The 14,416-nt window shown below is 46.4% G+C and overlaps 1 protein-coding gene and 1 pseudogene across 3 annotated transcripts in view; both read left to right on the top strand.

The window, feature by feature from the left end:
- tenm1 (teneurin transmembrane protein 1) overlaps nt 1–14,416 on the top strand; it is a 291,251-nt gene that overhangs the window by 56,484 nt on the left and 220,351 nt on the right. For all 3 annotated transcript variants that reach the window (XM_052114410.1, XM_052114401.1, XM_052114419.1), the window contains exon 2: nt 14,043–14,308. In XM_052114410.1, the coding sequence (XP_051970370.1) occupies nt 14,110–14,308 (199 nt within the window). In that variant the 5' untranslated portion in view covers nt 14,043–14,109. The remainder of the gene's footprint in view (nt 1–14,042; nt 14,309–14,416) is intronic.
- On the top strand, nt 524–1,947 carry LOC127637261 (inner centromere protein-like; annotated as a pseudogene).

Here is a 14,416-nt window from a genome sequence, read left to right as displayed (position 1 = left end):
CCACCAGTATAGGCTGGTCATTTAAGCATTTGACCCATTTCTTTTCTTTCTCTCCCCTAAGCCACACCATCTTCCTATGGTTTATACCTCGATAGCGCCCCACCCTGTTGGTCCTATCATAAACCCTAGCAGTGGTGGTAGACTTAGGCCCTTTTTCTCCTGCCTATCTATTCCTAACATTAATTGTGTTCTATTTTATTCTGCTGTTCTGTTCTGTCGTAGTGTGTACTTCCAGTTCACAGTAAGACAGAGCCTACAAGAGCCATCAAGGAAAACTGAATAAAGAGACAAACAGGCAGCCCGCATCCTCAGATAACCCTTGTGGGCTGCCGCCTTGTCAAAGTCTTTATTTAGACCTGCACTGACCCGCGAAATTCGGCCCACTAACTGTCTAACTGTCAACCCCAGTTAGTCAAAATTACGGCTTATAATAGCCACCTCATTGTAGCTCGCTAACCCTACGCGTACTTGCATTGGCCTCTTTGTGTGTGCTGTTCTTTTCTCTTGCCTACAGTAAGCCAGTATGTCCCGTTCGTCCAGTCCCGCAGCCCACTGGGATCACCTTGAGGCCTGGTTGAGCACAATGACGGACACCGTCCTACCCAAGGATGCCAGGGACCTACAGCTCCTAGGTCGAGAGCAACTGGACGCCGAATTGGACAGCCTAATGGCCCACGATCCAACACAGAGCTACAACCACAAAGAATGGACCAAGATCATCGGAAGTCTTGCCCACAATCTCGTCGCCCAGGCACGGATAAATGAGAAAAACAACCTCGACCTGGAGCAGGAGGCCGCAGCACTAAAACTCCAAGCTGAGGAGGCCCGTAGGAACCAAGCAAAAACTCAGAGTCATGTAGATCAGCTGCGCCTCGAGACCGAGGAACAACGAAAGGAAGAGGATGAAACGGACCCAGAACAGGAAAAGGAAGTAGAAAGACTTCAAAATGCCCTGGAAAAACTTCTCCGAGACACAGACCAAAGAGAACAGTCGGAGAGAAAAGCCAGAGAAGAACTCGATGACAAGTTGCAACAAGCCGAGTCTCTCCTTACAAGAGCAGAGACTGCATTAAAAGACAGAGATGCCAGAGCCTGTGAAAAGCATCTGAACATGGCCCGAGCTGAAATCCATGAACTTATTCAGCACAGAGACCAGCTCCAATATGAACTTGACACTGTTCACAATGAACTGAAACATTCTTATAAACTGCAAAGTGAACAGAAAAGGGAAACGCACACCACAGAGTTTCCCCTGACCAGTGGGCCCAATCTTTTCAGCCAAGAACTCAGAGCTGACAAGGGGGGGTGAAAGCCCACTGTTCAACATGTCACCAGCCAGCCTCCAAGAACCCCCGTCAGCAACAAAACGGTGGGAGCCCGCACACCAAAGCCTGGTCACTAACCACGGCATGGCTCCCAAAGAACTTGACAAGCTGGCCAGAAACATCCCTACTTTCACCCCAAATCCTGCAGGAGGCCACGACGTGCACGCCTACCTGCAAGACATAGACTTTCACTTGCACACTGTTCCCAACGTGACCATGCGGGACAGAGTGTACCTGCTGAGAATTACGTCTAGCCACGACGTGCGCAGCTTCCTGGATCGACAACCAGAGACTATAAAATCAGACTACCTACAGCTACGGCAGGCCTTCATCAGAGAATTCTCCGACCCTGAGTCAGAACAAGGACTCATCGCCGCTATGGACCTCAAACAGGCCCGACTGGAAACTCCACAGGCCTACTACGGCCGCATCCGACGAGCCTACTTCGGAGCATGGAACGAACCTAGTATGGAAGAAGATTTCAACTTCAAAACTCTGTTTCTACGAAACCTGCATCCCACGGTGAGCCATCACTTAGTGGTCCTGGCCTGCCCTCGTGACTACCCAACAGCTGCGAGACTTAGCCCATAAAGCTTTCACCAAACAGAAGATTGCTTCTGAAAAGACTGTAAAAAATCCAACCATTTGCCCTGTCACTGATCAACGCTCAGAGCTGGCCCTAGAGGGCGCCCACCAGCACCACAGTAACAGACCTTTTTACCATGAGTCAAGACCGTTCCATGACAGAAGAGGGCAGCACAACCGTGATGGTGCCCGTCCTAAGCACCAAAGCGGGCGCTCTGAAAGATTCTACGACGGCCCACGGCCACCCCACAACCAAAAGGGTGGAGCCACGTGGGAAGCTAACCGACGGCCCAGACAGAACAGAACCCCGTCGACGAGAACGTCAAGCCCAGACAGCCCGCAGCGGAACACCTCGCGGCATGCATCAGGCAAGTTCAAGTCCGAGCCTACCCCACAGAAAAACAGTGAGGCCACGGCGGAGACCGCAGAGATCCTGAAGGTTCTGAAAGAGCTTCTTCATAGAACACCTCACAAAAAAGACAAAGAGGACAGGTCAGACTCCGCATGACTAAGTGTAAGGCCCGTAACCAACACCCTTCCTGACTGCCCTCCTACTGAACCAAGCACCCAGAGCACCGCTCTTCAGACACAGACTACCAAACCAGCTATCACATCACCAAGTGACAGCGACACCCACTCACTGCAGTTGACAACCACACATCCTGCAGTGGACAACCCAATCCGTCACACCAGTGACCAAGCCCCTAAGATACCAGAAAGTGCTGTTTTGGTTGTGGGTCTCCACAACGAACCACAAGAGACCGAGCCTAACTGCCTATCGATAACCACACAAGCCCCAACACCAAAACTCCTGGGGAATCTGATCGAAAAGGGAGTAGCACGAAAACTCTATCTCGCCATCACTGTGGAACATGAGGTGAGACTCGAAGCCCTGGTAGACACTGGAGCAGACCTCACTTTGATATCAGCTGAACTTTTTGAAAGACTCAAATTTGAAGCTAAGAGGCAAAATCGAACTCTAAAATCTCAAATTTGTGTGCTAAATGTACAGTCATACAGCCAAAATGACGTCCGGCTTGAACAGATAGCTCCCATTCACTTGACCATTGGCCCTATGAGTGTGGTACACCCTGTGTACATCTCATCAATGAACACATATCCCCTCCTTATCGGAAAAGATCTACTAGACAGCTTCGAGCCCCTGCTGGACTTCAGACAGCTGAAGATGTGGGCTCAAGTGCGAGAACCTCTCCCCCTTCAGCCACCCCGATCACCTGAACCAGACTGTCAGGTCACAAAGGTCACGGGAACTCTCACAGCCAGCCACAGTGACACAGCATCAGCACCCGAGCGACATTCAAGTTTGCTACTCTGCACATTTCAACTCACCCAAGACTTTGACTCCTTCTGCCCCAAGATTACAGCTGACCTGCACTTGAATGGTGTAACTGCCACTGACATCATACTAGCACTATGGGCAGACAACTCAGCCATCAGCCTCTCCCTATACAATGCTCTCATTGAAGACACACCGGACCTTTCATCTGCCAGCAAGCGCACCCGTTTTCCTTTGAACTCATGCCCATCAACAATGGTGACTGCCAAAAGGATCTGTGCCTTGAACTTGAGGTGGAACTACCGGTGTCTGACTCACTACTTCTTGGTCCTTCCAGACCTGCCCCATGATGTCTACATTGGAGCAGACATTCTGATTCGCCTCAACGCTCATGTAGACATTATTAATGAGGTCTTATGGGCCCCACTGACTTTACAGCCTCCTGTGATTCCAACCAACACTGCTAACCTCCGGTCAGGCCAGACCATTCCAGAGGTCTGCACCTTGGTCAACGAACAGGAAACTGTAGTACCAGCATACACCAAAGGGGTCGCTGTTCGGCTCAACATGCGCTGTGGTCAAACCCTAAACCACACGCTGGGTTTCTTTCAACCTTCACCCGAATGCGTTGAACTTGGACTCACGCTGGAAGCCACGCCCCTCACTGAAGTGTCATCCCGTGCTGTTTACATCCTCTTCAACAACTGCATGGCAATGGACATCACAATTCCAAAAGCCTACCGGGCAGGATGGCTAGTGAGCCACGACTTTCATGACTTTGAACTAACATTACCAATCATTGGACCCATCCCAGCTTCAATGATACCCGAAGGGCACACAGACAACACCGTCTTCACAACCCCCTTCAAAATCATCTCCATAACTTCAGTCATGCCAGTGGACAAAGACCAGGTATGCAGAACAGAACTGACAAAGGACCAACACCTTGCAGTATACACAGTCTCCAAACAGCCTACCTGCGAGATTGACGACACTGCCGCACCTCTGCCTACCAACACGACAGACGACACACCGACAGAGGAGCCATACCCAGGATTTGAGTCTCAAGTTCAGCAAATTCTAAAAGACGCTGACGCAATTAACAACGATGCAGATCGACAAGAACTCAGACGAGTCCTTTACAAGTTCAAAGCATCATTTGCCAAAGACTCTTTAGATTGTGGTCTCACCAAGCTCCACACCGTGCGCATCCCAACGCACCCTAATGCTCCTCCCACGTTTGTCAGGCAGTACAAGATCCCCATCGCGTCACACGAACCGGTGCAAGAGATCATCGACTCCATGCTTGGAAAAGGTGTCATCTGTCCATGCAACAGCACCTATTCTGCCCCCATCTGGCCCGTCCTCAAACCAAACGGCAAGTGGCGACCCACCATTGACTACAGGAAACTGAATCAACAGGTGCCACTGTCACGATGGCCAATGACTCAGCTGGAGCAGGAAATACCCAGAATCAGAGGAGCCACCATCTTCTCTACACTTGATGTGGCCTCTGGATTCTGGACCATACCAGTGCATCCCGAAGATCAGCACAAGCTAGCTTTCACATTCGGCAACAGACAATTCACTTTCACAAGGTATCCGTTCGGCTATGCCAACTCACCTGCTGAGTTCAACATCTTCCTGAACAAAGCATGCCCAGATGCCAGAACAAGAGGCAATCTTATCTACGTAGATGATGTTCTCATGAAGAGCACAACAGTGGCTGACCACATGAAAGAAACAGACTATGTTTTGAACCAATTGTCCACTGCTGGCGCCAAGATCGCCCTCCACAAAGGACAGTGGTGCCAAACCAAGGTCAACTACGTGGGCCTACTCATAGGATCACAGGGCATCGAACCACAGTCCAGCCGTATTCAAGCCGTTCAAAACATCAAGCCACCCACCAACATCTCAGAGCTGCGAAGTTTCCTAGGGGTGTGCAATTACTCGCGGCAGTTCATCGAGAGCTACTCAGACATTGCAAAACCTCTAACTGCCCTTCTGAAAAAAGACTGCCCATTTGTATGGACAGAGGTCCAAAAACAGACCATGGACGAGCTAAAACGACACCTCTGCACCGCTCCGTGCCTGGCTTACCCAGACCCACAAAAAGAGTTCTACTTAGAAGCTGGATTCTCCAGCCACTGTCTCAGTGCTGGCCTGTACCAACGGCATGACCAAGACAAGAGAGTAATCGCATATGCCAGCAAGACACTTCTTCCACCCGAGACTAAATTCTCAGACTGTGAAAAAGCTCTGCTCTGCACTGTATGGGCCATCCAGAGATTCTCCAACTACATTGGAGCCCAAAAGGTTATCATAGAGACTTGCCACCAGCCTGTGATGTTTCTCAACAGCCAGCGTATCCGAGATGGCGTGGTCACCAATTCACGCATAGCCACGTGGTTAATGGCCCTCCAAGGGCGCAATGTTGAGGCACGATATGCTCAGAATCACAAGTCGACGCTAGGCAACGGCCTGGCTCCCTGCCAGAACTGCTCTGATAACCCACCAGCTGCAACGATGGATGTGGAAGAACCCCAACAACAACAACTGACCTGTCACAGGTACTTTGAAGAAAATGCCTGCCAAGGTATGCCCACAGCCTACGTCGATGGATGTTCCTACAACCAAGAGGGCATTCGTCAAGCAGGAGCAGGTGTATTATGGGTAAATGACCTGCCGTGCCCACCACAACACTTCAAGCTGGGCCCGAAGTCATCACAGTATGCGGAGGTTGCAGCCATTCTCATAACTCTGCAAATCGCATCGACCCATAACATCAAAAAACTCCTGATCTGCACAGACTCCAACTACGCCAGACTCAGTTTCACATGCCACCTTCCGAACTGGAAACAAAATGGCTTTAAAACTTCGAACGGAAAGCCTATCAAACACCCACACCTGTTCCAAGAATGTGATGACATCACAAGAAATCACAACATGATTGTCTACTGGAAGAAGGTGAAAGGACACTCAAGGCAACCAGGCCTTGACAAAGACTTGAACGACCAAACCGATGCACTTGCCAAGACTGGCGCACTGCACGGTACTCTATGGTCACCTCCAACCCTCCCACCCACCGTGAACGTTGCAGTGATAACCCGAAGCAAACGAACTTTCCCTGCAACAGTGCCACCCTAACAGCCTCTAACGCTGACTCCGCAGATGTCAAACAACGACATAGCGGACATGCAAGACTCTGACACATCCATAAAGACTTTCCTGAACCACCTCTCTGACCCCACCAACCACCCTCTAGCGCCGTCTGACCTCACTGACGACCCATGCCTCAGACGACTGCATGACATAAAGCACATGCTGCGTGTGATAAACAACATTTTGTGGTATGCACCTGATGACATCACAGCGCCAAGGCTTGTGGTGCCACAGTGCCTAAGGGGGGTCATGCTAAGTTATGCCCACGATGCACCATGTGCCGGGCACCATGGCGCCAGAGCCACTTATGAGACACTGAAACAAGTGGCATGCTGGCCCTGCATGCAGGAACATGTGACAGAATATGTCAGAGAATGCCTGGTTTGCTGCCAGTTTCAACCGGCAAACCCAAACCACAGAGCTCCACTGCAACGCAGGAGAGTCACATTCCCATGGTCAGACCTCCAAATCGACTGGGTAGGACCTCTGCCCAGGTCGACGAGGGGCAACAAATACTTCCTCACAGTCGTGTGCCAGTTCACAAAGTGGGTAGAGTGTCTTCCAGCACCCAACGACACTGCCCAGACCACGGCATACCTCCTGATGAACCACATCTTCTCCAGGTTCGGACTGCCCCTGAGAGTCAACTCAGACAGAGGCACTCACTTTACGGCTGAGATTATGCAACAGATCTGGAGACTCCTGGGAGTCCAAGTTCAACTACAGGTCAGTCAACATCCAATCTCATCTGGCCAAGTGGAACGATCGAACCGAACCGTGGTCAGTATGTTGAAGAAGTATGTGTCTGCCAATCAGAAGGACTGGGATGTAAAACTCCCGCTGGTGCTAATGGCTCTCAGAGCCACCCCACAGAACTCGACTCACGTGTCTCCCTTCGAACTAATGACTGGGCGGCAGATGACACTGCCACTGCATCTGCTGTATCAGCCAGGAGACTCCAGCCTCGTCACGGCCCGCACCACTCATCAGTACCTCAACGAGCTACACCAGCACCTGAAAGCAACATTTGCTTTTGCACAAAAACAGCTTCAAAAGAGTGCCGAAGGACAGAAAGCATACTATGATCAGAAAGCGTCGCACCAAGAACTGGACGTGGGCGACAGGGTCTGGTATTATAGCTTCATTCAGCCATCCCGCACAGCCTCCCATCGGCTGTCAAAGAAATTACTGCCCCACTGGATGGGACCCCATGAGATCATTGACAAACTCTCCCCAGTGTCGTACCGAATCCAACTAAACCGGAGTCAGAAAGAGCCGGTTCTCAAATGGGTCCACCGTAATCAAATAAAACGACATATGGCTGACAGGGAAAAGCGGGGAGGGGCCAATGCAAACTAACCTGATACCCTTAAGCTTTGTACAAACCGTGCTGGCTTCTGCCATCACCACAACGACTGACCCGTTACAACTACACCTTGCCTACTCTCTGGGTAGCGCCATCCCACTCTACATCGACCCCAAGCAGAGGGAAGTGGGTTTTCTTCTGAACCTACCCATCATAGAGTCAAGCCAAATCTACCGACTCAAGGACATTGTCAACATCGGGTTTTGAAAATTAACACACACATCAAGATCCACACCCCAGACGTGGTGGCCTACCACGACAGCGACCCACGGCTGTACCTGGCCCCAAATCTGCACATGTGCACGTTGACCAAAGACATTCACTACCTCTGCCCCAGCAAAACCTTCCTCAGAGACAACACTGACGGAATCTGCGGGCTGCAACACCTGGGCAGCGATACCCGCTGCCCCGCCGATGCCAAGCCTCGCACACAAGTCACCGAGACACAAGCCAAGATCGTAGGCGACAGATGGCTCGTTAACACTTCTGTGCGCGCAGCTACACTCACCTACGACCAGCATGACACCGCCACCCGTCTCACCTTGCCCAACCAGAGCATGTGGATTCAAGTCCCGAAAGGTGCCATCCTCCACCTCGATGACCTGGCGCTATACCACCTCCCAGGTGAAGAGTACGAAACAGAACTGGAAATCCCATCTTTCTTCCAGAATCAAAACCTCACCCTAGATCCAGAACTGGAACTATGGATCGAAAGAGAGGGCTCCCAGTTAATTGACATTGCTCCTATCGACACAGCCCTCCAAGCCTTGTCTCGAATGCCCATCTTTACCACCTCACCTGTTGTCCGAGCCTGGACCGCAGCGGACACTGCGCTGTGCATCTCTATGGGAATCAGCCACCTCCTGACACTTGGCCTGGCCTTCATCCTGTACCGAAGGCTCAACGAGATGTAAACATCCACAGCCAAGCTCACGAAAGCCATGTCCGTAGGTTTCCGACGGAACCCCCGGAAAGAGGGGACCACAACAGAGACCACTCTGAACCTCATCGAATTGAGCCCTCCGTCCGTATAACCACCTACTACAACACCCTCATGATTCATCTGCCATTCGCCATTGTGATGATTGTCGTCCGATGATGTCTCCAACAGGGACGTCACCTGACGAAAAAGGGGGACTGTAGCGTCTGGAGGAATCAATGAACGGACAATCATGGACTCGGCTATTTTGGAGACAAAAGAGCCTCCGTAAGATCACGGAAATGGTCTGTGTTAGTACAATGAACTGTTGACAAAGGGACAAAGAACTATTGACAGAGAACCGCATGTGACATCCGCATGCTCACCACGTGCTTATCGTGTGGAAAGAAAGGGGGAAACTTTGAACGTAAAAATGTGTGTGTCTTTCTTATAAAGCCTAAAAGGGCTTATTTTTAATGAAATATGTTTTAATCCCTGTGTACTGTGTATCTTTGGTGTTAGATCAAAATTTGTAGAATTGTTTAGTAGTGTAGTAAAACTCATTATATTTAATAAGAGGCTTTATATTTAATAGCCTGAGTGTAAGAATGTTAAACCCACTTTTAAAGGTACCAAATATACTTTTCTTGATATCAAATTAAACCTTACGACTTGCCCTAGCCGAATATAAATATAAGATCACCTTAGATCTGTGTTCTGTTAGGTTTTTACCATCTTTTGAGTCATTCAGCCCAAAATCTCTTACTGTCATAAACCCGGTCATAAACATGCAAATGAGCCTTGACAAAGGAATCATTCTCCGGCCCCAAAGGAATGTTAGAGATTGCAGACTCTCACTGCTTTCTTACTGAGAAGGAGAAATGAACACCTTTTAATCCTATATATTCGATATATATATATACACAGTGAGGAAAATAAGTATTTGAACACCCTGCTATTTTGCAAGTTCTCCCACTTGGAAATCATGGAGGGGTCTGAAATTGTCATCGTAGGTGCATGTCCACTGTGAGAGACATAATCTAAAAAAAAAAATCCAGAAATCACAATGTATGATTTTTTAACTATTTATTTGTATGATACAGCTGCAAATAAGTATTTGAACACCTGTCTATCAGCTAGAATTCTGACCCTCAAAGACCTGTTATTCTGCCTTTAAAATGTCCACCTCCACTCCATTTATTATCCTAACTTAGATGCACCTGTTTGAGGTCGTTAGCTGCATAAAGACACCTGTCCACCCCATACAATCAGTAAGAATCCAACTACTAACATGGCCAAGACCAAAGAGCTGTCCAAAGACACTAGAGACAAAATCGTACACCTCCACAAGGCTGGAAAGGGCTACGGGGAAATTGCCAAGCAGCTTGGTGAAAAAAGGTCCACTGTTGGAGCAATCATTAGAAAATGGAAGAAGCTAAACCAAGGAGGGGGTTTCCACCGTTTCCAAGGTTACTGTTGGTAATACACTAAGACGTCACGGTTTGAAATCATGCATGGCACGGAAGGTTCCCCTGCTTAAACCAGCACATGTCAAGGCCCGTCTTAAGTTTGCCAATGACCATTTGGATGATCCAGAGGACTCATGGGAGAAAGTCATGTGGTCAGATGAGACCACAATAGAACTTTTTGGTCATAATTCCACTAACCGTGTTTGGAGGAAGAAGAATGATGAGTACCATCCCAAGAACACCATCCCTACTGTGAAGCATGGGGGTGGTAGCATCATGCTTTGGGGGTGTTTTTCTGCACATGGGACAGGGCGACTGCACTGTATTAAGGAGAGGATGACCGGGGCCATGTATTGCGAGATTTTGGGGAACAGCCTCCTTCCCGCAGTTAGAGCATTGAAGATGGGTCGAGGCTGGGTCTTCCAACATGACAATGAACCGAAGCACACAGCCAGGATAACCAAGAAGTGGCTCTGTAAGAAGCATATCAAGGTTCTGGCGTGGCCTAGCCAGTCTCCAGACCTAAACCCAATAGAGAATCTTTGGAGGGAGCTCAAACTCCGTGTTTCTCAGCGACAGCCCAGAAACCTTATTGATCTAGAGAAGATCTGTGTGGAGGAGTGGGCCAAAATCCCTCCTGCAGTGTGTGCAAACCTGGTGAAAAACTACAGGAAACGTTTAATTGCAAACAAAGGCTACTGTACCAAATATTAACATTGATTTTCTCAGGTGTTCAAATACTTATTTGCAGCTGTATCATACAAATAAATAGTTGAAAAATCATATATTGTGATTTCTGCATTTTTTTTTTATATTATGTCTCTCACAGTGGACATGCACCTACGATGACAATTTCAGACCCCTCCATGATTTCTAAGTGGGAGAACTTGCAAAATAGCAGGGTGTTCAAATACTTATTTTCCTCACTGTATATATAATCCACGTGATAAAAATATTGACATGTATCTAATGTGCCATCTCACATTTTCCCTTAAATGTGCTTGATCTATGTTTTCTTGCAAACTCTAATGGGTTAATGTTTCAGACGTTGCATACTCTGGTTAACCGAAATCATATGTGTGGCATATTTGGTCTCTATAACTTGGTATTTTGAAGATTGAAATGACTGTGTACATGATATGTCGATAACAACAACATATTAGTATTACAAGAAGATTTTCTAGTTTCTTCATCGGCTACCACCCCTCTCAGAACAAAGGGGCAATAAACCAAATTCCCGCCTGAAACTTCCACTCTTCTTATTGGTCGAGCCAATGAGAGGTGGGACACATTTTCTAAGGGCATAAATTGCACCAACAACGGACCTTCTCTCTTCTTCGAACGCTCCGATCTTCTTCCTCTCTCTCTCTTTTGCTGCTTACCAACCCTCTTCTCCCGGACCTCTTCAAGCCATCTTACATCTCTCACTTCTTCTCCCGATCTTCTGCAACCCTCCGGAACACTCGCCAACTATTCAACAAGTATTACTAAGACGCTTCGAACTTCTCGGAACAACCCTTCAATTCCTCTTCAAGTGAGTTTCAACTCCACGCGCTGGAAACACCAAACCGAAATCCTCCATCTCACGGACGCCCCAAGGACACGGCATACACGCAGCCTTAGCCACACGCAAAGGCCTATTTGTGCAAGTATTTCCATTGAAATTCAAATGCATCACAGTGTGTAATTTCCTTGCTGGCTTCAAAGGGTTAATTGTTGTAATAAGTTTGCCATACCTCTAATAATTCTTTACTTTCCCTTACTGCATTTATTTTGTTTATTTTATGTTTATTCTATGTTACATGTATGTTTGTCAAGTGTAGTGATATATCATAGTGCCTTGTATTAAAATCAATTATACGCATAATTGCCTGTGTTTGTTGGTCATAAAACAAAGCCTCTTTAATGTGCGATTTTAAGCTACGAGCTGATATTATCAAAGTAAGTTAACGTGCTTTTGATGAGTGAGCTTATAACTAGGAATAACCCCTCTGGAGAATTGATCAAAAGTACCAAATAAAGTGGTTCAGTGGACCGAACTGACTGGTTCGTGGTAGCCTCACGGTCAATTCCATTGAGGTGTTATTAAAATTAATATAGCCTGTCTGCATATGATGTATATTCCTAATTAATCATAATTCGTTGTGTTTAATTATCTATATATATTTGAAGCAGACTCTTGGACTATATAAGGCCTTTTTTGGGCGTTTTTACATGTATGGGTGTTCGGGTCACACTGTATGATTAATCATTGATTTCGGTCAGTAATATTAATTGTACATTCCCCAAACCTGACCTGTTCACACCCTACAAAAAAATGGAGATATAATTTTTTAGCAGTACCGCCCAGCCATATTTCTATTGCTCGTCCATTCCACTAACCGTCATCCACTCTTCCTTTCATCTTTCTCCTTTTAGTTGTGTCTTTTTCTTTCTGTCTAGCCTCATCTTGTTTTCCGGTGGCCCTCCTCTGTTGAATGCCGAAGGTTCTTTTCAGGCTCAAAGGTCATGGTCAGCAGCGTTTAGATTCATGGAAGTAAAACCTGAAAGGGAGCTGAGCTCTCTAGTGAGTGAGAGAGCAGGGTTGTCTCACTACACTAAGGAAGAGTCACAGTATGCAGGGCAAGTCAAGCGCAAACTTATTCCAATATTAATGTTATCTAATATTATTATCCCACAATATTATTTTCCCACTAATCTCTGCTCATAAAACTGGATGCAGTCATTAAGAATTTATGTTGTATGCATACAGCAGAGATGTAGAACTAAATTATTATGCTTAATGTGTACATTTATTTAACACAATTAATGCCTAATTAGTGGTGCTGTAAGGCATCACTACTATTATTGCTACTATTATTGCTCATACATAGAAGTTTGTGCTAAACTCCTAAACCTATTAAACTGTGGCACATAACTTGTCTCTCATGTTAGTTCTATGAACATGAATGATAGTGTGTGACTTATTGGAGAAACATACTTTTTGTAGTGATTAGACTTAATGTTTTGTTTGATTTCTTTAGAGTAGTCCAAGTAAAAACATAACCACAGGTATCTTTGTTTAGGAGACATTTACAGTATATGTTAGAATCCCATAGCCTGGCTCTTGTTTATCTCAGTAAATGAAAAAATAACTTCTTAAAGGCTGATTCATAAAATCAAGATGAGACATTTTACAAAAGTAAAGTCAAATTATATGGCAGAATTTAATTATCATCGAAGCTCAACAAGTAGGCCTATTAAATAAGCCTGTCGATTGAAACACACAGTCAATGGTACCAATGTTAATCAGAAGAGCATCTTTGCTCCATATAATTTCATTTAGTTTACTAAAAAGAAGAACTGAATGGATTAAAACATTTTGAAAGGGGGGGAAAAAATCAGCAAATACAAAATGTAAGTTTCAAGATAGTAAGAATAAAGGGATTACTCCCATTTAATTATTTAAATGTATTGACATCTCTAATGTATAATGATGCCCAATGGATTCATTACTGGACAGTTGATTAACTCTCTTTTATTTTTGAGTTTATTTCTATCAATCTTTCACTTTTTTTATCTCCTCTCTTTTTTCTCTAAGCATCTCTTTATCTCTTGATCTCACCCTTTATCTATCAATCTCTCTATCTCTCACTCTTCTCTTTCATTCGTCCTCAGAGACCTTCATTTTTTTCTTGGTGGCCGACTAATGTTTTACTAAAACAACGGGGTGGTTTTGGAAAGTGAATTGTTTCTGTTTTGTTTTGTCCTTCATGCCTGCCTTTAAAAGAATTGCTACAGAAGAACCGTTTCTTCACAAGATGTTTCATGTTTGGGGTTGCACCAATAAATTGAAAGTTTGGTGTACATTTGAACTGCTGTTGTTTGTTTTCTGTTTTATCAATTCTGTTTTGTTCTTTGTTCTCTCTCTGTGTAGTGTGTTTTGAGTGAGTATTTGAGATTACTGAGTGTGTGTGTGAGTGATAGGGTGAACGAGAGCAGAGATGGATGAGAAGCTGTATCAATCCCTGGCGCGACCCCACCCCGGCCTGGAGCTCAGTTACTCGAGCTCATCTGAGGAAGAGGATGGTACCAACCTTCATCACAAACACTATAGAGAGACCACCCGCACCGACTATGAACCTGACCGCAGATTCACCTACAACAGCCACAAAGTTCGCAGGAAAGAGCAGCCCCTGAAAGGTAAGACCTTATAAGTATGTGTGTATCTTTGTAGAGATGAAATGTCTTAAAATGTCACCTGAAGAATAGCAAAACCTGACAAAAATGTATTGTAGGGACATTCACAAA

This window comes from Xyrauchen texanus, chromosome 4 (genome assembly GCF_025860055.1).
Source record: "Xyrauchen texanus isolate HMW12.3.18 chromosome 4, RBS_HiC_50CHRs, whole genome shotgun sequence".
NCBI lineage: Eukaryota > Metazoa > Chordata > Actinopteri > Cypriniformes > Catostomidae > Xyrauchen > Xyrauchen texanus.
Note: the sequence above shows the minus strand (reverse complement) of the source record. Positions and strands in the feature narration are given on the sequence as shown.